The 25752-nt window shown below is 42.8% G+C and overlaps 1 protein-coding gene across 3 annotated transcripts; it reads left to right on the top strand.

Moving 5' to 3' along the window:
• Positions 1–100: 100 nt before the first annotated feature.
• On the top strand, positions 101–25665 carry grid2ipa (glutamate receptor, ionotropic, delta 2 (Grid2) interacting protein, a). 3 transcript variants are annotated; one of them, XM_080905729.1, is made up of 20 exons: positions 101–468; positions 5184–5459; positions 6452–6537; positions 6617–6686; positions 7070–7366; positions 12439–12590; positions 13976–14137; positions 14590–14696; positions 14825–14972; positions 15874–16205; positions 17086–19494; positions 19628–19715; positions 20111–20200; positions 20337–20533; positions 20621–20776; positions 21069–21155; positions 21242–21371; positions 21542–21660; positions 21759–21923; positions 23139–23271. In XM_080905729.1, exons 1-20 carry the CDS (start codon positions 434–436, stop codon positions 23217–23219), a joined length of 5187 nt encoding a protein of 1728 aa, XP_080761855.1. In that variant the 5' UTR covers positions 101–433; the 3' UTR covers positions 23220–23271. The 3 variants fall into 3 exon arrangements, with proteins under 3 accessions (XP_080761855.1, XP_080761857.1, XP_080761856.1); XM_080905731.1 differs by lacking the exons at positions 101–468; positions 5184–5459; positions 6452–6537; positions 6617–6686; positions 7070–7366 and adding an exon at positions 10570–11496 and having other exon boundaries at positions 23139–25665; XM_080905730.1 differs by lacking the exons at positions 101–468; positions 5184–5459; positions 6452–6537; positions 6617–6686; positions 7070–7366 and adding an exon at positions 10570–11070.
• The last annotated feature ends 87 nt before the right edge of the window (positions 25666–25752 follow it).

Here is a 25752-nt window from a genome sequence, read left to right as displayed (position 1 = left end):
CCTTTAACCGAGACCAAGAAGACAACCTTGTGTTGACCTCGAGCCTTTGCTTCTGTCTTTTGGTGCCTGTGGAGGACGAGGATAAAGGATGGGAAGGCACAAAGAGTGCTCCCCCAAACATGAAGTTGGAGAAGAGCTAATGATGCTGCCTGAGGATGTTTTGGAGGTGTGGAAGGATTTAAACCACAGCCACTCTTATAGATTGCTCCCTCCCTCTCTCTCATTTGGTCTCGTTCTTCATCTGGCTGCTTTCCGAGCCTGCAGCAGGCACCTTTGAGATCCAGGACACCTTTGCGTTTCTCATCTTTCTCTCCTTTCTCCTTTGTCCGGGAGAGTTGTTTGTTCAAAACTAGATGGGGACTAACTGAGACAGAGGGAAGGCATTTGCATTGCTTAACTGAGCTCAGACACTTCCTCAAAGCCCTGAAGAGCCATGGGAAGGGATAGGAGCCTTTCCAGACACTTTCGGTATGGCACTTTTTGTTTGATCTCAGAACAGTGTTCACTGTGCTTTGTGTTGTTGTGCTGAGCTGTATGTGAAGTTGCTGGAGCGCTGCTGCGCAACTATATCTGGTGGGCTTGTTATCAAGGTGTGTAATGATGATCAATTTTACACTTTGTGTTAGCATGTGAAAATGTCAAAACTAGAAATATCAGATTCCAGCTGGGATGAGAAAACCTCTAGATTTTAGCAAAACTCAGTTTGACATCTCCCAACAACCACTTTTGCATTTTCTTTTGGAGGCTTTTTAATTTCACTCTTTATTTTAACTTCACCGTGTCACATAGTGTGATTCCTATTTGCAGATTCATACTTGGCCCAGCTGTTAAATTAGCTGATCAGAAGTGGGTCTGATGATGATGATAATAATGGTTTTCTTGCACTGAGTTTCCCAGCTGATTGCAATTGTCACTCATCCCTCTGTGCATCATGTCCTTGATCCACCCCTCCCTCAGACCTAATTATAGATTTATCTCGCCCTCCTTATAATTGAGGGCATCCCAAGGCCTACATCCAGCTTCACTGGAGAGAAGCTTTGAAGTTTCTGCTCACTTGTTTTGGCTAAGCTAAACTTTTTTTCTTTTTTTTTTTACAAGTAGAAGTTTCTTTGACGTAGGTCGGATTGTTTCAGCGGAGTTACAGTACAGGGATGTAGAGAGGGAGTACAGGCGATGACAGCAAAAGAAACCAATAACTGACAGAATGAAATGTGATAAACGTGTAAAAACTGGCCCCATTCTGTTTTGTATTTCCCCCCAACTCCGTTTGTCCGGGGAACCATGGTGATGTATGACTGTTTTTCAGGAAAGTTGAATGGCCTACATAGGGTGTAAGCGCAGAACATACAACTTCATTCCCAATAGTTATATGACCCTGGCCTAGAAAGAGCTCTAGTTTTCTGCCTTCTTTCTTTCCTAGTCTCATGACACTATCAGATTTTACAGCTCATGTCTTCATATCAGTCTCTTTTCCGTTTTTTGCCGTTACTTCATCAGCTCCTGCTTGTCTGTCTTTCCTTTTCTTCCTACTTTTTCTTTCTTTGTCACTCACTCTGGCTTTCTGCTGGCTTGGATGGATACTGTTTTCTCTTATGTATTGCTGTTTATAACTGGAGCATGGTCCTTGGAATAGCAGTACCAAGCAATCTGGTGTTACAGAATAACACATTGCTGCCCTCCAGGGAAGAGTTGACTTTTTGCTGCATGAATACACAGTGCACTTAATCATTGTCACCCTCATACACACCTTTTTGGGTTCATAATTAACATGAATTTAGGTGGATGAAGCATTACCTATGGAAGAATTTTTGTCACTGATAACACTGAGGAGGTTGTCCCAACATGCTACAGAAAGCAGTAAAAGGGAAAGGGAAGGTTTAGAAGATGGTAGTGAGACCTGCTATGATGTATGGTTTGGAGGTGGTGGCACTAAAAGAAAACAGGTAGGGAGAGTTGAAGATGCTAGGAAATTTTATTGGGTCTGTCCAGGAGAGAACAGGAATAGAAATGAGTACATCAGAGGGACAGCTCAGGTAGTGTGACTTGGAGACAACGTTAAAGAAGCAAGGGTGAGATGGTTTGGACAAATACACAGGAGGGATAGTGACTATATTGGACAAATGATGTTGAATAGAGACCTGCCAGGCAGGAGGAAACAGGAAGACCTTATGGTTGTGGTGAAAGTGGACATGTATTTACTACAGTCTTTGAATCTTTTGTAAAGACTCTGTATTTCAGCTACATTTTCCAGATGAGCCTCAACACAAGTCTTCAACAATGTTCTGTGCATTAATAAACACTGTATCTGTGAAGTATGTGAAGAGAGCTTCTTTTGATAAAGTTAATGTGGGCCCGTGATTGCACCATGGGGAACGCCACTTGGCATACTACACTGTTTGGTTACATGAAAAACCAATTATCTGATAGTCACTGAAGCAACTTTACCACCTCAACTCACTCACTCACTCATGTTTCCATTTTTCCCTGATGATGGGTGTAACTGACAGTTATAAATCAGTTTTTGACATCAGTGAATAGAAAAAAAATTTACAGCATTGCTTTATCTAGTGTGTCTTTCTTCAGTGAAACAAAGGTGGTTTGCATAAGAGTGACTATAATTAAGTGCATTGTGTATTCATGGGTTTGGTCTTATGTCAGTGAGACTGCAAGCATCCAGACTGCTTTTCCATTATTCAAGTTAAGGGAAAATACCTGATGATGCTGCGAGTCTGTCCATGGCTGGGTTAGACCACGAGAGTCATTAAGTGTTAATGAGGTTGAAAAACATACAGCGAATCAGCAGTTAGTTCCCATATGTATTTGTGAGTGTGTTTGAGTCAAGGTGGAATAATTTCTGTACCAGGAGACACTGTGGAAAAGCAAACTGTAATTTTGCAGTGCTTCTGGCTTTGTGCTCTTTGAGTTATGCTTGTAATATACATACAAGTGTACTGCAGGTTTGTTCTTGTATAAATGTAATAAACCGTATGAAAGCTGCAGGTGCAACCAGTAAGCAAAATAAATGTCACAAGTCTTACCAACAGTACAAAAGTAGAGACTGTATTAAACTGAGTGTTTTGTTCTTGTGGATGATGAGCACTGGATGTTGGTAGTGGTTTAACATACAGCTTGGGAGTGCATGACCTCATTTATAGAAGTTTTAAAAGTCTCAGTCTGTATTTTTGGAACACCTGTGCATAGCTGGGTTTTGGATACCGATCAATGTGCAGTGTTCCAGGTTGGTTTTAATTAAAGCTATGGTCTGGTGTATATCAGTGTGCACTTGTAAAAACCTTTAAGTTTAAGTGAGTCATAACTTTGTGTTAATAATTCTCTAGAGAGTGAATATCTATATTCCCTCAGCTTTGCATCTTAAGATATTGGTATGAAGGCAACACACTACATAAGCAAGGATTTTTAAGAAACTACAAAACTGAGAATAATCTAATCTTTGCCTCCTAACGATATTCCCAAATGTACCTCTAAAATCACTGTGACAGCTTTGAAATCCAAAGTGCGCCGCTGATCCTTATTGCGATTTAAATCAGAATTTATGCTGTGTACATGGAGCCACACTGGAACTGGTGCACTCTGAAAAAAACAAAGCACTCTTTCCTGCTCTGCAACAGTGGAAGCACCCAGGAGATTCACGGTGAAGTTAGAGAGATAGAGAGAGTTGTGTTGAGAATCGAGGGAGCATCATTTTGTAGGCAGGATGGGGAGGAAGATATGCAAAAGAGAAAAGGTGGCGGGGAGGTGCACGCGTATGTGTAACAGAGGAGCGCCCTATATTTAAAGAAGGAGCACACGATAGAACACTTTCCAAAACAGTTATTGGCAATATTTCTTCCATTTCTAGGTCACTTCTGTTGCTTTGTTATGCATTTTTCTTGTTCTTGCAGATAATTGGCCAAATATAAACCAGCAGACAGCACTAAGACTGCAAGAGAGTTTAATGGGACCAGACATTTCAAGCAATCTAAAAAGATCAGTGGCAAATGTCAGGTTTGGGTGTGAGTAGAAACCGTAAGAAAATGGTTCTTTATCAGTGTTTAAAGCTGATGCTAAAGATCTTAACCCTTCAAAGCCTGAACCATGAAATAATTGTGAGAAAATTCAAATCTTTGGAAAATAGGGTGTTCTTCTGACAAATTAAGAAAATAATTTCCATATATCATAAATATATTTGCTATATTTGGCTAATTTTTTTAGCAGTGTATTGCTTAAAAATGTATTGTGCAGTTTGGAAAAAATCAGGTTCATGATGTAGGCATTAAAGGGAGAAATTTGTATCAAATAAATAGCAGCAAGTTTTTTGATGCACGCAAAGCTTCTGAGAGGTTGTGCATCTGAAATACGAGCTCTCTTTGGCTTGATTCATTATTTGAAAAAGAAATTACAACTCTATTTTGTTATTTTTAATCTCTGTGCATGAAACATACAAAAGATCGGGGGGAACTGGGTGCACTACCCTCATAACACACCCTTTAACACACTAAATTTAATGGCAACTTGATGTGAGGGTTTGCTTTTCCTTTAAGAAGAAAAAAACCCACATTTGGAGTAGATGATGGGAGGGCAAAATACCAGTAGTAGGGGGGGAATGAAGTGCTTTCTCCCAGAGGTGGCTCTGGCACTGAGCTTCCTCACATTTCGTATATTAGCAGTGAGCTGTCACTGATACTGAACACTTTTACCTGCAGCCGCTAATGTGACAGGATCACACAACAAAGCTCGTCTCTCTCTTTCATTCTCTCACTCACATGCAAACTCTCACGAAAATCACACACACACACACTCAGATGTTGGACCAGTTCTTTCTGCTTGCCTCGACACTCCCATGAGATGATACGGATTGAACTATTTTTAAGCCAATTAAGTGGATCCTGCTGTTGGAGCAATACGTAATCAGAACAAGAATTCCTCTGCAGTTTTGATACCTCGGACAACAGATGTTTTGAGACATTAGTATAAAGAATATGATTTTTGTTTGGAAGGTATAGGGTGAAATACTGCTTGTTTTTATTATATATGATACTGATCTCTTGTACAAATGTAAAAAAAAAAAGATTGCTGGGTACTGACTGAACACAAGAGAAGCTGAACTGGAAACTGCTCCTCCTTTGCTGTAAAAGCTTATCCAGTCTCTCTGGGGTTTGTTCTGATCCCACAATGTTTGTCAGGATCTTCATTCCCAAGAAGCACCGGGAGCGTTTTGACGAAGTGGTTTCCCAAAGCCTGATGAGCCGGCTGAAGGGGCGCAGCTTTAGTGACCCCAGCCGCAGCCACCTTCGCCGTAGCCGAAGCGAAGATCACCCCGAACGCCTTCTTGTCTCCACCCGCGCCAGCTCAGTGCCACGCACCCACGCAGAGGAAGGTGTGGTACCCCCTGCCCGAGGCATGCGCAAGACCACGTCACTCATAGCTGGCCACTCCAGTGGCACCACCACAAACTGCAGGTCTGTGTTAAATAACAATGATTTTGGTTTTCCTTAAAGTTTATTTAGAGCAAAAAGATAGAGGTGCACAAGTCCCACCTCTGCAAAAATAATGAGCAGTATAAGAAATTTGGATTTTTTTCTGCTAACATTTAATCAGTTCCAGAGTGTGCTGGCTTCAGCTACACAGTATATGTCATTTTTAGTCTTCAAGATGCCAGTTTCTTTAAATAACTGTCTATCCTCCTATGTTTGATCACTGCACCTTTCCAAAAAAATCCCCAAAACTGCCTGAACCGCCGTCTCTGTGTAAGCAGGGAATTTATTTAAACTGGAACATGTAGGATTTCAGTGAAAAATAGACCCTTAAGTGGTAAAACCAGTGGCGACATAAACCTATTAGGACAGTCACGCCTGCTCTCTTTTCCTGCAGTGATGCCGTTTTTCATCATGAATTGACGTCATTCGCTTTTCCACTCATATAAACTCATTTAAAGATTTAATGCTGAGAGGTTTTTGAAAAACACCTTTAAACATGATTTAAGCACCCTTTCACCTTCTGCTAAAGTTATGGGAGTAAACCGCCACAAGACACTCCCGATCTCCTCGTTATACAGCTCCCTGGGGACAGATTGTCCATATTTAAGTAGGCTTGTTCATGCAGGATGTGAATTTAAAGTAGTGTGCTGAATATGGAAGTCTGCTCAGCTTCTTTCAGAAAAGGCAGACGAACTATGTTTAACTATGTTATGTGACTCAAGGCTACATTCACTGAGCTTGACAATTAATGAACTTTACCCCATTTATTGTAACAGTTTCTGTCCACTGGATGTTATTTTAATGATGTTTAAAAGTTTAAGAGGGCTTTCTTGTAACCGGTTTTCTAATATTTACTACAGTCGTGCTGATTTAGCCCCTGAATGTGATAGATTATTTCAGGTGACCTGCTTTTCTTTTACAACAAAGGAGCTCTGAGTATGGTTGTTAACTGAAGCTTAAATTTGCTTCTTTAGGACAGTGAGAGTTTGCAAGGGCAACATGAGTTTTGGCTTCACTCTCAGAGGCCATGCTCCAGTGTGGATTGACTCCGTGATCCCTGGTAAGAATGAAGCAGATAATGGACTTCAATAAGAACTCCATATAGGTAAACTGTCTGTCATTCCTTCTCTGTTCTTCAGGAAGTCCTGCAGACAAAGCCGGTCTAAAACCAGGAGACCGCATCCTGTTTCTCAATGGACTGGACATGAGGTTGAACTGCATAAACTGCACATATTCTTTGCATGTTTTTGCATAAAATAGTGCAAATCCTAAAGCAATTTGCTTGTAAAGAAATAAAAAAGAAGAAAAGTGATAGGAAGTTAGCATAAACATGTTGTTATGGTCCCACTGTTAAAGATATTTTTTTCATTTGTAAAATTTGGAGCCTTTGAATATATTACAAGACTGAAGTAAGACAAAATATGACAAGAAAGTACCCCCCAAAGCAACTTTTCATTCATTGGTTACTGGTTATTTGGATGACATAAGTAGTAGTGACATCACTAAATATTAAGTTTTAGCTTTTCTACTAAATAACTGGTAGACTGGTAGAAATGCCTTTGACATCCTGGATACCATCTGTCCGCCTGCAGGACCTCCTCCCATGAAAAGGTAGTGTCCATGCTGCAGGGAAGCGGTGCCATGCCCACACTGGTAGTGGAGGATGGGCCGCCTACATTTACCCTTGCAGAGCAGGACCTTGCAGGAGGCGGCGTTCCTACAGAACAGGCCCGCTCTCCTGTGCTCAGCTCCCTCCAGTGGGTGGCAGAGATTCTGCCTCCCAGTATCAGGGTTCAGGGTCGCACCTTTGGGCAGCAGTTGGAGCACCTGCTGACCATTCAGGAGAGATACACAATCTGCAAAGCATTGGAGAACTTCTTCCAGCATAGGTAAGCAAAGCACAGGGAGAAAAGGAGAGTATGGATAGAGACTAGGGGTGCAACGATACACAAAATTCACGGTTCGGTTCGGTTCGATACTTTGGTGTCACGGTTCGATATTTTTTCGATACAAAAAAAATGTTCATGCCTTTTTAATTTGTCATTTATTAAAATTATAAATATATATTTTAACTCAAAAGTACAGTTTTTAAATTTAATGTTGCTGAAACAAAAGTAATTAAAAAAATAAATATATCTCAGGGCTCTCAAAATTTCAAAATCCCTGGTAGCCCAAAGTAAATTTAAGTAGCCTGAATAAAAAAGAGAGCAATTTTTTGATTGATGTTTTGTTTCCTTTACAATATTATACATTAAAGTATAATATTGTAAAGGAAACAAAACATTAATCAAAAAATTGTTGAAAAACAAATTACAACATTGTATAAAAATTACAATCATCAGCTCAAATACTTGGTTCTAATTGAACAGAAATTTCTATGAACTTGTAAGAACTGTGTAGGACTTGAATCAGTCTGTGTCAGATCCTGAATTTGAAATTTCCGCTGAAGTCACGGGTAAGAGGCAAGTGGAACCAAGATCTAGGACATTTGCTTTTTGAAGTTTGCAAAGACTGCTAAATTTTGCCAGTGGTAGTTCACTCTTTGCAACATAGTACGCTGTTCTAAACAGATTTTTCAGGTTTATTTTTAGTATGTTATTTGCAATTGGTGTTTGTTCTGGGAAAGATATTGCAGACTGAGCAATAATGCATTTCTTGCATTTCTCATGGGTTCTAATGGGGGCCTTTCTTAAAATGACTGGTCCCAGTAACAAAGGCGCTTGTCGACTCAGAAATCGAGAGAAAACCAACAACACACCCGGCAGAACATTATGTTATTTACACGGGTGCACATAAGTGGTCCGCATGTGCGCATTCGCTGTCAAAATAAAAGACGCGCACCAGATAAGAAGTTGCAACGCAAGTTTGCATCCATATAAAAAGCACTGTTTTTGTCCGCTAGAGTGAGATTTTCACGGCACATTCCGCACCACATCTCTGTGCGTTCATCATTTGTTTGAAGCCAGCTCACCACCTGCAACCACTTTTCCGAGAATACGCGCTTCTTTTGTGACATTTCTTTGGAGGTGGAGGAACACCAAAGTAATTGCTTAAAGGAGCTTCTTCGACATCTTTAAGAGTTCTAAACAAATGTCTGTCCTCCTCCAGAAAATCTTATGTATGCAAACACGCGTTGCAACTTCTTATCTTGTGCGCGTTTTTTTATTTTATTTTGACAGCGAATGCGCACCTGCGGACCACTTATGTGCAGCCCTGGTTATTTAGCTCGTCATATTGCAGCCACAGAAATTATTTTGTCCATGAAACCATAAAGCTGCACTTTCTTTTTGCCTTATAGTCTGATTTGTCATAACTTTTCCGTTTTGTGGTAAGCTTTTCTTTGGCTGTCACTTCTTCACCCTGACCTGTCTTATTTGGCTCAGCAGAACTAAAATGTATATCCTGCTGCTTTTACACACACACACACACACACACACACACACACACACACACACACACACACACACACACACACACACACACACACACACACACACACACACACACACACACACACAACGGTCAGCGATTCTCTGTGCGGTCAACCTCTCATATGTTTAAGCTTGCTGCGGGAGATTTCACTTGTCATGTTTGCATAGTAAGCTAACGATTGATAAGACGATGTCAGAGGAATTGGTGCGCAAATTATCATCACTCACCAATCAGTGCTGTCGCTCTCTATACACAGTTCGCGCGATTGCAAAGTGAAAGCAAAAAACAAGCGCAAATTCAAACGCGATTTCAATATGTCACATATTGACAGTGGCTCATCGATGCCAATGACATAATTACCCAGCTACATTTCCGAAAGAATGCAAAAGCACTGACATATATTTTTCCTTCCTACAATAGCCCAACGGGCAGGGCAGAGATAGATTTTGGTAGCCCGACGTCCCGGGGCTAGCGATTTTGCAAGCCCTGTATCTGATTGAGGAATCACTCATCTTTGGAAAAGAGAGTTTATGACAGAGAAATGGCTCTTTCCAAAATAAAAGCTATACTATCCGCTTCTTCTGGGCTATATTCTCAGCAGCATATTGTAGCGGGTCAGGGCTGTTCAGGGTTCTGTTTGTACAGTTATGTTTTGTTTATGTTGCCATAGTGACGGGTGACGCCCTCTCGCTGCGACGGTGTGTCCTTCCGGGGTCAGAGGGCGCCCTGTGTGTTGTTGTTGTTGTTGTTGCTGTGCGGTTGCCGCGCTGAGCAGTTAGCTAGCAGCAGTGTTCTTCTGCAGATGTCAATAAATGGCTGTGCTCCCTGGCTAGCTCACGGGAAGCAAGACCAAACGACAACTCCGTCTCCTCGTTGTCTGAGCTCGCCACATTGGTGTCAGAAGTGGGATGATGGTGGCACCCCATGTTCTGACCCGAGTGACTTTTCCCCCTCCGGTCGTGACCTGGACATTTGCAAAGTGAAAGCAAAAAACAAGCGCAAATTCAAACGCGATTTCAATATGTCACATATTGACAGTGGCTCACTGATGCCAATGACATAATTACCCAGCTACATTTCCTAAAGAATGCAAAAGCATTGACATATTTTCTTCCTACAATAGCCCGACGGGCAGGGCAGAGATAGATTTTGGTAGCCCGACTGGAAAAATCGCTAGCCCCGGGACGTCGGGCTAGCGATTTTGCAAGCCCTGTGTTACAGGCATGGCCCTTTAAGGATGAAGCCTGATGGGAAATGTATTCGGGATGTGTGTAGCGGGACTGCCTGGTGTGTGTGTGTGTGTGTGAAGAGAGAGAGAGCGGAGAAGGGGAAAAGGTAACGGTTAGCTACAGAAGAGACGAAAAGAAAACAAATAAAAGGAATATAATAACTCCCTCAACAGCCAGAGTTGTGTCGGCGATGCTCGCGGTGAGTAAACTGTTTCAGCCCACTGTACGTGGTGTTCGTGCCTTAGAGAAGAAATAAAGTTCGGTGAAGCAGTTTCCTACGCCTCCTTCGATCTTTTTGCTAGCGGAGTTGACCTGTATAGTAAGCTGTTGCCGGTGTTGTGCCAAAAAGTGATTGGCACAACACCGGCTACGAGTCAGTTACGGAACCTTCAAGTAACTGCCAGAGGTTTCCTTACTATGGTTCGGGGCCGCGGATCTGGCACGGTAACACCTGTATCTGATTGAGGAATCATTCATCTTTGGAAAAGAGAGTTTATTACAGAGAAATGGCTCTTTCCAAAATAAAAGCTATACTATCCGCTTCTTCTGGGCTATATTCTCAGCAGCATATTGTAGCGGGTCAGGGCTGTTCGGGGTTCTGTTTGTACAGTTATGTTTTGTTTATGTTGCCATAGTGACGGGTGACGCCCTCTCGCTGCGACGGTGTGTCCTTCCGGGGTCAGAGGGCGCCCTGTGTGTTGTTGTTGTTGTTGCTGTGCGGTTGCCGCGCTGAGCAGTTAGCTAGCGGCAGTGTTCTTCTGCAGATGTCAATAAACGGCTGTGCTCCCTGGCTAGCTCACGGGAAGCAAGACCAAACGACACCTCCATCTCCTCGTTGTCTGAGCTCGCCACATTGGTGTCAGAAGTGGGATGATGGTGGCACCCCATGTTCTGACCCGAGTGACTTTTCCCCCGCCGGTGGTGACCAGCCGGTGCGCCAAAAGAAGGCACCTGGACATTTGCAGGACTTTGTGTGGGGTAATGGGGTCGTCGGGGACGACTGACCCCTTAGGTGGGGGCTATGTAGCGGGTCAGGGCTGTTCGGGGTTCTGTTTGTACAGTTATGTTTTGTTTATGTTGCCATAGTGACGGGTGACGCCTTCTCGCTGCCACGGTGTGTCCTTCCGGGGTCAGAGGGCGCTCTGTGTGTTGTTGTTGCTGTGCGGTTGCGCTGAGCAGTTAGCTAGCGGCAGTGTTCTTCTGCAGATGTCAATAAACGGCTGTGCTCCCTGGCTAGCTCACGGGAAGCAAGACCAAACGACACCTCCGTCTCCTCCTTGTCTGAGCTCGCCACAATATTAAACATATCAGGTCCCCATAAGGAGAATCATGTGCTAACGGCTGTCTAAATGACTCGGGTAAAGTTTGTAGCATGCATGCTTGTTGTTTTTGTCTGCTTCCACTTGTCTTTGCACTAGGATGATGTCGGTGTAAATGTGCAGTCATATTCGTTGTGTTCCCACTAGTGCTGTCAGCGTTAATCTCGTTGAAATGACGTTAACGCCACAACATGGCAAATCTCCATTAACGAGCTACCCCTGCATGGGGCTAGACAGCCAACACGTTAAGCTAACTGCGCTAACGCACTAGTTCCCACCCATGTAATTGAGCATTGCGTGGCACATCCAACATACTGTTTTACTTTAGTCCATGATGCGCTTACCTTCAGGGTCATACGTCACATGAAAACCAAAATAATTCCAAACGCCAGATCTGAATGAGGGTGGGGGAGGTTCAATTTGCCATGTTGCAAGGAGAGCTTAACTTCTGTCTCGCTAGCTTGCCCTGCGCTCTTCCTTCTAACGATCCTGTCTGTGTTGAACGCTTAGTGGATCTGCGCTCGACAGTGCAGCCTAGGCAGTAGTCGAACGCAGATTCACTGAGCGCTCAACACAGACAGCATCGTCAGAAGGAAAGTTGATAAAATAAATTACAAATGTTGTATTGTTCGATACATATGCGTACCGAACCGAAAGCACTGTATCAAACGGTTCAATATCGATACGAGTATCGTTGCACCCCTAATAGAGACCATAGATTGTGTACTGTATAAGGGGGAGACAGAGAAAGCTAGTGACTCAATAATATTGCTAGTAATATATTAATATGGTTGTATTTTGCTCAGCTAGAAGCAAATTAAGTTGTGGGTTTGGATTTCAGTTCAGTTCAATAACTTGGGCCAACTACATAGATGATGGCCATACACCTGAGTTCAAATTTTCCTGTTACCCTCTAATTCCTTTGACCTCTAACTGGACAGCCAGGTGATCTCTGTCCCGTTGCCTGTGCTTCAATGACAGGAATGTTGACACTCTGATCGTGGATGTGTTCCCAGTGCTGGACACTCCAGCAAAACAGGTGATCTGGCAGTTTGTTTACCAGCTGCTTACGTATGAAGAGCAAGAGCACTGCCAGAGCAAGATTTCACGTTTTCTTGGATACAAATCCCCAGGTAAGTGCACAAATTTGTTGTAGTTTACATTTTTATGACACTTGGTATTACATATGGATTATGAAAATGTGTTTGTGTGTGAGATGGAGACTCTTCTAATGAAACGGCAGTGTCCTTTGATGTGGTCTCACTTTTCACATAACTTCAAATGAAGCAGTGGAGACTGCCAGCAAGACCCATTGCAGCCAACCTTTGCATGGAGGAAGTGGAAAGTAAAGCTCTTGGCTCTTTCACAGAGACAGCACCTAGCCACTGGTACAGATACATCAGTGACACCTGGGTCAAAATCAAAACTCAAGAACACAAAGCCTTCACAAGTCCCCCAGGGAAGATGCAAAGTTAATACAAAGATAATAATTTAATGTTTCTGGCTGTGCTGTTGTATTACGGAGGATGGAAGCCTCAACATTGAAGTTTACTGGAAGCCCACACAGACCAGTACCTACTCTTTGACTCCCACCACCCTCTGGAACACAAACTTGGGGTGATCGGGACGAATCGGGCAGAAAAAGTTCCCTTGAAGCACAACATCCCAGTGCACTTTAGACCCAACCACACACTCAGACAAAAACTGGTTCATCCCAAGGACAAAACTCCCAAACACAAGCTAAACAATGTAGTGTATGCTGTGCAGTGCAGCGAGGAGTGCTCAGACCTCTACATTGGAGAACCCAAGCAGCCGCTCCATAAACACATCGCACAGCATAGAAGAGCCACCTCGACAGGACAAGATTCATCTGTACATCTGCACCTAAAGGACAAAGGTCACTCTTTTGAGGATGCCAGTGCTCACATTTTGGACCGAGAAGAGGAGTAAAAGAGGTCATCTATGTCCGCTGTGAATCACCATCTTTGAACAGAGGTGATGCTTACGACACCAACTGTCAGCCACCTACAATGCATTTTTGAGATTCCATCTAAGGCAGCTCAACCCCCATTCACATCTTGTGTCAGGTGATCTCAACAGGTCATATGATAGGAAGGCTGAGAATCGATACGCCACTCACTGTGGTTTCATTCGAAGCCTCTGGTAGCAATGACTCATGGCTTGGCTTGGCTCATGTTACGATGCATAATGACCACCTCCTCAGAGACAGTTTCCCAATTTTTCCAATTTGTGGGACTCACCATCTTTTGGTTTAAGAACCGAAGAAGCTTCTTGAACATCTCCAAACAACTTAAAGAAGTCAGTCGACTTCGTTTCAAGCTCTTAGGACTACTATGACCAGGATGACTGAGAATCTGCAGAGACGTATGTCCTGACGATAATCACGGGTCATTTTTGGGGATCTTAAATAGAATCGCTAGTTCGGTGAAATGCAATCAACCCAGGTGCTGCAGCCCCTTACACTCCTGCATTGCAAATACATGTGTGTGTGTTCCAGTTCCACCTCCACCACCACCACCTCCCCCTCCTCCGGAGCCCGAGGTTGTCCCTGAGCCCCACCGCCGTAGCAGTTCCATGAGGGTGACAGGGACCACGTACAGGAGCAGTGTGAGGGGACGTAGCTCTGATGACCTGGTCATTGGTACACACTTGGGCATGGGTACTGAACTTTACTGTCTCTGTCATCATCAGCAGCAACATTAACACCCCGACCACCTCGGCACGCTTGACTCCTATCATGATCATGACGCCATTAGCACTGATATTGTTATCATTGTGCCTGTCCACACGGTCCTGTTTAAATTCACTTATTGATCAGAATTAAATTTTCTTCAAGCTTCTTTTATATGAACAGTTTTGTTGAAATCACTACATGCTTTTACATTTGCATATTTAATGTATTATTTAATGTATTTAACATGATCCCATGCAGTCATGTAGTAACATCAGTCTAAATCCAGTATATTTCTTTGCTGATCTCACTCACTCTGCTCACTAACTCACAAGCCACCCAAAGCCCAAATACTAACAACACATGCAAAGCTGGAATCTATATTTGGGTCTATCTCACTCATAAGAGTCTAAGTTCTTCCAATGGTTGTGTTATCATAGGCCACCGTGCAGAGCCATTACTGGAGACGGGGATGAGGCTAGCTCCAGGAGAGAGACAGTCAGGGGATGGTACCTCTCTCCCTGAAACTCCCAACAACCTCACTAATGTACGTAGCCATGCCCATTTTAATGAGACAAGATGCATATAATAATGGCAATTAAAGAGTTAGGATAAGAATTCTCAAACCAGTATATATATATTTATATATTCGTTTGCACATTTTCACCATGTAAGCTGTCAGCAGTGTACGCTGAACTGGAGAACATGTATTCAGCCAAGAGGTCCAAGTCTCTGAAGAGTCGCCCGCCTCCTGCCCCTGAGAGTTTGCTGGATCTGGACCCTCCGTCACGCACGGCATCCCCTACGATACACCTTAACACAGGTAGCTGATTGTAGACGTTTGCATTTGGAGCTGGAGTGGAATCTTACTCTAATACACAAAATCTCCATCTGTCTGTACATCATGAAAACCTCCTATATGATCAGGAGCTGAGCACCCAAACCTGACACACAGGTACATCTTAGAGCCCTGAAATTTCTTATCGGTGTCACATATTATTGGGGCGTTGTCACGTTACCTAGCAACCACCTAGGTAACGTGTGTGTGTGTGTGTGTGTGTGTGTGTGTGTGTGTGTGTGTGTGTGTGTGTGTGTGTGTGTGTGTGTGTGTGTGTGTGTGTGTGTGTGTGAGGGAGAGATTTTAGGGAAAACATAGAAGTGAAGGGGAATGACAAAAAAGGGCTGCAGAAAAAGAAATATATACAAAAATCCTGGGTTAAACGAACAGATTTGTTTTCCTGCTGTACATAAATACACAGCAGAGCAGAGGTTTGAGACAAATACAAAATTTAATCTCCTCAAAAAATTCTTTTCCCAAGGGCTAATTTATTTTTTTTTATGACCCACGTGGGAAGGATCAGAGCAGTCCTCACAAATTAAATCTGGATCACACTGGGTTAGGCTCTGACGATTTAAAAATTTTACATCAGTAACAAAGTGCTGTCATCGAACACTGAGCTGCATACATATTTGGTGATGGTGGATGTGGAACTAGAAAACACACCATTAAGTACACCTGTCAGTCAAAAATTAGATTTCTCTGATAGTAATGTAATTACTGTATGTAATATGAACACGAGAATCATTACTTGTATTTGTTCTCATAATTCACTGACTGCAAGGTATCATTAAAGAGACATTTCTTTTAACTGCTACATTTCAACATAATTAAGAAAGCCAAGATTCTGTTGTCATCATTACAATATATCATTTCCTTGTCCTAGGTAGCCGCAAAGGCCCTTCATCCCATACATCCTGGCCGGAGCCTCTCCCCAGCCCCCCACAATCCCAGTTCTACCCATCAGGGTTAACAAGCCAGACCAGTGGGGAGTCCAACCCTTACATCAGCCTTGACAGTCCCCCTCCCTCACCTCCAGAACCCCCTGACTACCCGTCTAGCCCCCCTGCTCACCGCAGCAGCAAGCGCCGTTACACCTTCTCCAAACCGCCTCGCTCTGAAGACACGGACCGCTTTCTGGATGCACTGAGCGAGCAGCTGGGACAGAGGGTGGCAATTGTCGATGACTTCTTGACTCCTGAAAACGACTATGAAGAGGTAGAATCACATTAACACTGCACCAATTTTGCAAAGCACTGAAATGAAATTATCATCGAGTAACTGTTTAGCTACTGGGAAAACTAATGTTTAACTTTTCACAGTAATCAAAACTCCTTTAATTTCTACAAGGTGCTTTATGCAGTAAAAAATAAAATGCCTGTTAAATCCTTTGTGGCCACAAAGCACAGGACACACAAAGACATTGTTCTGTGTTTGTAATAAAAGATGCTGGGACATGTTTCCCCAGTTTGTTTAATATAAGATTTCAACAGTTTACCAGTTTAGTCTCTCTTGTTGTATAGGTCAATCTGTCTCATGCCTCTGGCTCCTATTTTGGAGTAGGTTATCTGCTTATATTTTTATTTTTGCAGTACAACATGTCATATTTGCTCAATCCAGCATGAAAGATGAATAAAAATTGTCTTTTCTTTATTTTTGTGACTAAGAATTGCATGTTTTAAAGGGTTCTATGTGCTTTATTTTAAAGTATTATGAAATTATCTTTGACCAGAATAGTCTGTTACCCTCAGTGAATTTCTGTTGTTTCTGTGACTTCAAACAACATCATAAAGCATCATTAAAATTTACTGCCAATCTTAAGGTTTTCTCATAGGTGGACTGCCTTGACCTTGGTGTCATAGAGAGAGGTTCACAAGCTGTTGTTGACCTGACAAATAAATCTTCAAATGAAAGAGCATGTAAAGGATTTAAAAACTTAACTGCAGCATTTGCATTGAAATACATTGAGGAGGTTGTAGAGAACCTGCTTACACATTTATGTATTTTATTTTTGGTTAACTCTTGTAGTTTGACAAATGTACCAAAAAAATCCACTTTGGCATTAGGTCTAATGAAGTGTAATTGGTGTTAATGCCAGGATGTTGTGCAGATGGGCTTCCCAGATGAAGAGGATGATGATAATGAAGACGATTTGGTGGTGGATGAAGAAGAAAGTGGAGGATTTGTCGCTCCAGAGCTCAGCAGCCCGAGTGATGTCCAGAGCAGCAGTGGAGAAGAAAATGCCTCATCTCTGACCTACTCATCTTCCTCTGATCACATTCCCCCACCCCCCATGACCCCTCCTCCACCCCCACCAGTCCAGTTCAATGATCCACCTCCGCCTCCTCCGCCCCCAGCACCTGCACAGAGTCAACCGCAGCACCAACAGCAGCAACAGCAGCAGCAACTAAGCTACACTCCCGAACACTCCCCAAGAACATACGTGCCCATCCGCCGGAAATCCGGCCCTCCTCCCCCACCTCCTCCCCGCAGTAATCCACCACCTAAACGCCACTCCTTGCATAAAGTCCTCCCTACAAGGGAAGACCTACAGGTGCATGCTACCATACAAGAGCTAAAAGCCTACCAAGAGCAACAAGCCTACCAGGAAAGGCAAGCCTATGAGGAGCAACAGGCGTATAAGGAGAGGCAGGCATATGAAGAGCAAAAAGCCTTTGAAGAACAACAACTCCTGCAAGAGCAGCAGGCCTTGCAGGAACAACAAGCTTATCAAGAGAAACTTTTCAAAGAGAGACAGGCTTATGAAGAGCAGAAGGCATTCGAGGAGCAAAAAGCTTTTGAAGAGCAACAGTTGTACCAAGAGCAACAGGCCTACCAAGAAAGACAAGCGTACGAGCAGCGTCAAGCCTACCAGGAGCAAAAAGCATATGAACAGCGTCAAGCCTACAAGGAACAAAAAGCATTCGAGGAGCTTCAAGCCTACAAGGAGCAAAAAGCATTCGAGGAGCTTCAAGCCTACCAGGAACAAAAGGCCTATGAGGAGCAAAAAGCCTATGAGGAGCGACAAGCCTATAAGGAGCAGCAAGCGTATCAAGAGCAACAGCTGCAGCAGATCTACCAGAGCCACCACTCGATGCCTGCCCAGCCAACGCAGCAGAAAGCCCATTCACCTCTTCCTCTTCAGTCCTTACCTCCTCTTCCCTCTCCAGACTCCGTCCATCACCACGCAAACCACCCTCTTTACATGATGCGCCAAGCACAGCAGCAGCAGGCCCACCAGACTCATCATCACCGACGTCTGTCCCGTTCTGCGCCTCCCCCACACCAGCCGTCACCCCAACCAACAGGCCATCCCAGCCAACAAGGTCAGTACGTAGAGGGCATCTACCAAAGTCATCAGAGTGTAAGACCCCAGCCCCACCATTCCTCAACTGAGATGCTCCACCAGATGCACCAAGCCCCGGCTCATCATTCCTCAGCTGAGGTGCTGCACCAGTTGCAGCAATCCCAGGCCCACCACTCATCTGCTGAGATGCTTCAACAGATGCAGCAAGTCCATGCCCACTACTCATCATCAGAAGTGCTCCACCAAATGCACAAATCCAAGGCCCATCATTCGTCAACAGAGCTCCTGCACCAGGCTCAACAGATGCAGCAAATACAGCCTCTCCACTCCTCCACCGAACTTCTCCACCAAGCCCACCAGATGCATCGAGGACAGCCCCACCATTCCTCAACTGAGCTGCTCCATCAAATTCATAAACCCCAGGCGCACCACTCCTCTACAGAGCTTCTTCATCAGGCTCATCAAATGCACCAACCCAAGCCCCATCACTCCTCCACAGAGCTTCTGCATCAAACCCAGCAAGAGCCTGCATCCCTCCCAGTTCAGCTAAATCGGGATGGCCACTCCCATCAGAGCAGGAGAAGTCTAAAGGGCCATCATCAAACTGAAGTGTCGGTGCAGGGGAGGCACCAAGAGCAGCAGATCCACCAAACCCACCACCCCCAGCCCACAAAACCCTCCCCCCAGAGACCCCACTCTATCCAGCAGACGCACCACCATTCCAGCACTCCTCAGATCCACCACATCCATCACATGACCCCACAGCCACCTCCTCAGGACTACCAGCACCAGATTCAGGTCATCCACCCTCCCCAGCAGCCTCACAGGCCCCAGCCCCTTCTCTCCACGTTTCAACCCCTGCAGCCACACCAACCCACCCTCTCCACTTTTCAGCCACTGCCTCAACACCCCCAGTCCTCCACCCAAACTGCCCGCCCACAGTCACAGCCCTCGCATCATTTGCTGCAATCTCAACACCAGTCACAATCCCACAGCCAGAGCCAGCCCCAGTCCCTCCCCCACTCTCTTTCTGACCCCACGGAGCACCTAGAGCCCCCACCACCTCCTCCTCTTCCCCCACCCTGCTCCCCTCCACCTCTACCAAGACCTAGTCTGTCCAGAATGGACTCCAACCATATGAGTGTAAAGAGGCTGCGCTGGGAGCAGGTGGAAAACTCAGAAGGGACAATATGGGGACAGGTGAGTTCTGATTGGAAGCCAAAGCTTCTCAAAGTGCCACCGAGTTTAGATTTAGAATTCTAAATGTAAAATATTTTGCAAAACTATAACATTTAGACCTTTTTTAAACTAAAAAAAATTGTGTTTCTAACAGTTGGGAGCAAATTCTGACTATGAAAAACTGCATGACATGGTGAAGTATCTGGATCTGGAGCTGCACTTTGGAACACAGAAGAGCGCCAGTGAGTATAAGGGGCTGTGTGCCTAACTGGAGTGCTTTTATCTGTGTGCACAGCTAAATATTCATAAGAGATAGGGAAGCCCAGTATAAAGAGTGAAAAATACTTTGATTAGTGATTCATTTGATGGGAAGACAACATTATACGTCAACATATCAGGTTTTCAGATGTCTTTAATCACAGTCCAAGGATACAGAGATTTTTAAACAAAGAACGAGGCAGCTTCCTCTTTGGGTTGAAGGACCTTGGCTTGATCTGTCATTGTACTCTATATAATTTGCCTCTAAGAAATCAATGTAAGCTATGTAAAAGGAAAATTTAGACTAAATCTGTTTGTCCAGTCTCTCTCACCTACCTTTCTAAATTTTGACATTTAACTTCCCCGGTCTAATTTTCAGTGCCTGCCCCAGAACCATCCCCTCAGCTAGAAACCTTCAAGAAGAAAGATGTTATAGAAATTCTGTCCCATAAGAAAGCTTACAATGCCTGTGAGTATGACTGCCTTTAATAAAATTTTTCAAATGTCATTTGTAATTAAGATGTCAAGATGAAAGTTAGAAACCATAGTTGTAGCTCTGTGAATCAGAGTTAAGTACTTTGATGATGATTATCTTCTGCCTCTAGCCATCCTGATAGCCCACCTGAAGCTGTCTCCAGGGGAACTGCGTCAGATTTTGATGAACATGGCCACAGACAGGCTGGAGCCAGCCCACATTAAACAGCTGCTACTGTATGCCCCCGATGCAGAGGAGGTCAAAAAATATGAAGAGTATAGACAGGACCCCAGCAAACTGAGCGAGCCAGATCAGTTTGTGCTGCAGGTACAGTTCTGGTTTACCGTTACCGGGCTACTTTTGAGTTTCATTGATCTTGCATTTATCTTGATCTGCCTGTTGTGCATATATCAGATGTTATCAGTACCGGAGTACCAGACCCGCCTCCAGTGCCTCCTCTTCAAGTGTTCTCTTCAGGAGAAGACAGAGGAGCTGAAAGGAGCATATGACTGTATTTACAACGCCTCCATGGAGCTGAAGACCAGCAAGAAGCTAGCTAAAATACTAGAGGTAGCCCTTATGTTCAGAAAGGTTATGTCACTGTAGATTAGAAACACATGAAAATACCACATACTTTTTTGACTAGTCTGTGAGATACTGATAAGAGACAGAGTCACTGTAGAAGCAAAGAAGGACATTCGCTAAATTATGTCTTTTTTGTGTGAAAGAAGAAGAAAAGAAGAAAAATTAAATTACTGGAGCAAAAAAATTACACTCATAAACTAGGGGTGAAAATTAACGATCAAGATAAATTACTGTTGATACAATAACAGATCTGCTTACTAATTTGTGCCCTGTTTAGTTTGTGTTGGCGATGGGGAACTACTTGAATAACAGCCAGCCTAAAACCAACAAAACTACAGGCTTTAAGATCAACTTCCTTACAGAGGTACACCGAATGATATTTAACATATTATGGAGTATTTATGTATGGGCTTGCATGTGTATTTTATGACTCCACAATATCGCGTGCAGCTGAGCACAACTAAAACAGTGGACGGGAAGTCAACATTTCTGCATATCCTGGTTAAATCGCTATGTCAACATTTCCCGGATGTGTTGGATTTTTCCAAAGATCTTACGATGGTTCCACTTGCAGCAAAAGGTAGATACATACATTTGCCTTTTAACATTCGTTGAGAGTGCCAAAAATGTACTGGCACGATTGTCAAATTTAAGTGGTTGTTTTCATTTTGGCTAGATCTGCTTTTTGTCTCTGAGCATCTTTTTCCTCTTGCCTCTGGTTTCCTATGTTGCACGCACACCTGCTTTTAGTAAACCAGAGGAACATCACCTCCGATCTGAATGACCTTCATACCACAATCCAGGACATTCGCTCAGCTTGTCAGAAGATGCCTGCGACCTCTGACGACCGCTTTGCTGTTGTCATGAGTGTATCCTTAAAACCCCCTCACTGGGGTCAGGGGACAAAGAAAACACTATGTAGTAAATAAGATTAAACATTTTTGTGCCTTAACTCTGTGGTGTTAAGAATTTCCTGGAAAACAGTCATCCTGCAATCCAGTCTCTGGAGTCTCTCCAACAGAGAGCCATGGAAGAATTCAGCAAGACTGCCTCCTACTTTGGAGAAGACGGCAAAGCCACAAATACCGAGGCCTTCTTTGGTATCTTTGCCGAATTCATAAACAAGTTTGAGGTGAGCAGGAAATATTGAGCCATTCTTCATTCAAATGATTATCTTTGTTGTGTCTGCAGCATATTTCCTTTGTAGTTCCCTCCCAGCCGTCTCAGTTGCTTTTGCTCAACCGCTTGTGATGCATAACCTAAAAGGTTGCAGATAAACAGTTGCACTGTGTTATCATCTGATGACTGCCTCATTACTTGCTATATTTTCTGCTTTGCCAGTGTTTTTATTTTTAGAGAGGGCCGTGCATTGTGTTTAGTAATGAGCACTGTCTGCATTAAATCAAAAAAGCACTCTGCTAGGTTACAGCACTGATAATGAGCTTCATGATGTAAACTAGCAGGGCCACTTTGTAAACACTCAGCATTCATTAACGTGTTCCAGCCCGCCAGACGTTTGATATTGGAGGTTTTAGATACTATACTTTAAATTTTAAAAAAGCAGAGTTTTGAAAAATGTAACACTGTTTTGCATATTTCTGTCATTTGCATTTAGTGTTCAGTATGTTAAGTGCAGCAGCTCTTTGCTTTTCCTTTTTCCTCTGCTGCTTTTTCTTTTTGAACTTTGCTGTGCTTGTGGTTTTCAAACTTATCAAACTTTTATTATTTTTTTGTTTTTTTACACCTGTTTATTAACATTTCTATGTAGTGAGTAGACCACATGAATAAAAGTACAGGGCTACACCTCTTTGTCTATGATTTCAGGTGTATAAAATCAAGTACCTGCCCGTACCTTCTGGTTTTTATAAACATCAGTGGGATAAGTCAGTTCATGAAGTTTCTCACCTCCCAGATATTCCACAATCAACTCTAAAAGGTGTTATTGAAAAGTGGAGGTGTTTAAGAACCACAGCAGCTCAGCTACAAAGGGGCAGACCACATAAAGTTAAGAGCAGAGTCAACCAGTGCAACCTACATCATTAACATCAGCGCAAAAACTGTGCACCTGGAGCTTCATGGCATAGGTTTCCATGGCTGAGCACCTCCTGCAGGTGTACTGTACACGTGGCCCAGTACTTTTGTCCATATAAGGCACGCACAACGACTGTCACAAAAAATACAAATATATATCTAGAAATATTACATATTTCAATAAGCAGGATGCATGCAACAAAGCAGTTGGTTAGAAAAACTAAAAATAATACTACATGGAAAAACAAAGGATGTATATAAAAGTAAATTAAAAGAAAATCCTGCATCATCTTTTTTCTGCATTTCTTTGCCACAGAGAGCTCTGAGTGATCAGCAAGTTGCTGAAATCCCAAAAAGCCCCAGGAGTCCACGAATGGCCTCCCCGCTGGCCTGGTAACACACATGCACGTGTGGAGATTACAACATGCAGTTGTTCATACAGAACAAAGTATACCCAAGTACACAAACATCCTATATACATATACCAGTATATAAATACACTAACATACAAGCACATAAACCACACATCACAATACCAAGCAAAAAAAACAAGTTAGATGAAGGGAAAAGCAGAAACATTGGCATCAAAGACAGATAATGTAGCTTTAGACCAGTGTTGTACTATATTATATGTATCTTCAATGATGAAGACCAGTCAGTAGACTGCAACCTTGTTTAACCTTCAGGATAACGCTGCTGTTTGATAGTCGCTCAGTAACATCGCATAGTTTAAGTAATATTTCTCTAAGCCCTCTAAGTTTAGGTCATTGAGCACCTGCATAGTGCGGTACGACAATGATTTAATAAAATCTTTGTGGCATAACCACGATTAAGACATAGATCCAAAAATAGATATTTAATTTAAATATATTCACACTCGTTGGTTCAGATGAAAGTACAAAAAGCAGTTTTTGAATTAGTTTGACCTTTTTAAGGTGCCCACCGCACTGAATGTAACCTAAATTCTTTACTAAGTGATGCTTGTTTTCTTAAGTAAGTCCTCAGCTTAGGATGCTTTCTTTGCAGCACTCCTTTAGTTTCAGTGGAATTTTCCATTTTCTACCATGCCAGCTGTGGTGGTAAGATTTTTTTTTTGTATTGCTGTTGTATAATGCTTAACTCCTGACCCTACCAACTTGTGTATATTAATCATTGGCTCAAAGTCACTGTTGGTGGAATTTTCCATCTCAAACCGTGCCAATATACCAGTAGGATTTATTTATTTTTTGGATTGTTCATTTTGTTTCTGCATTGCTCCTATATAATGCTTTACTTCTTATCCTACCAACATGTACGTATATAAAGGTGACACTGGCTCCAGTCTCGAAGACACTGATAACAGATTGCCGAAGTGGGATTATGTGGATCTTACAGCGGGCACTGTGCAATAAATGAATGTTTAACTGTAGTCCATTGTTTGGTGTTATATCTATTAAAGTGTAAATAGGGATTATATTGTGCGTGTGGACTGTACAGAATAAGCCAGAATATGAAGAAAACATATGCTACAATTTATAAAGCACTTTGTTACTTTAATGTATTACCCAAGTATTTCTTTTACTGAATGTGTGATATGATGGGACCATAGAGTTATACCACTGAGAGGGCGAAATATCATATCGTGTAGCAGCATTTGATATCATTTTCACACACAACTAATAACGCAGTATACCAGCTGTTCAGATATTCCAGTGCTTTGTAAAAACTGAAGCTTATAGCTAATATTTTTTGAAATCATAAGACAAATTATTACGGTAACAGTTATGTGTGCAGTCAGTAAAACCTTTGTTTTCTAATGGTATAAGTTGTAATGTTCTGGCTAAAGTACAGAATGTAAACCTCTAAGGCACTGGCGTTCATTTAAGGCCTACTAAGTGTTAAGTCTGTGTTTTGTATTGTAATCTAAATCTGACAAATATAAAGAGCTGTGTGAGATCCACATTTGGGTGAATGTCTTCTTCAGAACTTAAGCTGTCTTTATACAGGAATGCTGAATGGACTGTATTTATGCCAGGGCAAAATCAAACACCTCATATACCCGTGTCCTTACAACCTGATTACTGCTCCACATGGCATTGCTGCAACCAGTTAATCTCTGCTACTGAGGTGCAGTGTTAATGAGCCTTTGTCTTTGTAAGATAAGCCTGTATCTGCATTTTTCTCTCCTGGACGTGAACACACACACAATCTCAATGTTACTTTGATAGCATACTATCACTGCCCACATCTTTAGTGTATTTTACATGCATTTAACACATTCAGCAATCACAGTTATTTTACTGGCAACGGGACTCTGTTGTGAAAAGACTTCCCTGTGTGGAGTAATAAATCTCTTACATTTTAACTACACCGTGTCGTGGACGAGGTAAAAGTGGAGTTTGATCTTTTGGAATGGAAGTGGAAGAAGCTTTGATTCCCAAGTCATTCATGACACATTTGTGAATCGGTTGGCTTGCACGAGTTGACTTGCAGAGAGCCCAGCTGGAATGATACAAAGTGTGACGGTGTACTGAAAGGTAAGCTTGTTTTATTCAATTAATATCCAACAGAAAGCCTAAGAGGGTAAAATGGCGAGCTGCAGTTGTTGCCGTTATCTCAGATATAGCTGTTTTGTCATTTTTAATTCTACTATATTGGAGGAACTTTGACTAAGTCTTAAACAAGCCAGCAGATGTGTTTAAGAGTGAAGTACTTTTGGTGCTGTATAAAGCAGTCTGTCTGACATGGTGGTCAACTCAACTGCACACGCGTACATATACTCATTGGCCACTTTATTAGGTACACATTGGGTTGCACAACTGCTCATGAAGGCAAATCTTTAATCATCTAATCACATGGCAGCAACTGTGCCAACTCAAGAAGACATGCTGAAGTTCTAACCAAGCATTGGAATGGAGGAGGTTTTTTTTATTAAGGTTGTTTGTGCAAGA

Source organism: Rhamphochromis sp. 'chilingali', assembly GCF_963969265.1.
Source record: "Rhamphochromis sp. 'chilingali' genome assembly, chromosome: 15".
Classification (NCBI taxonomy): Eukaryota; Metazoa; Chordata; class Actinopteri; order Cichliformes; family Cichlidae; genus Rhamphochromis; species Rhamphochromis sp. 'chilingali'.
The sequence above is the reverse complement of the archived record's forward strand: the minus strand, read 5'-3'. Positions and strand labels throughout refer to the sequence as shown.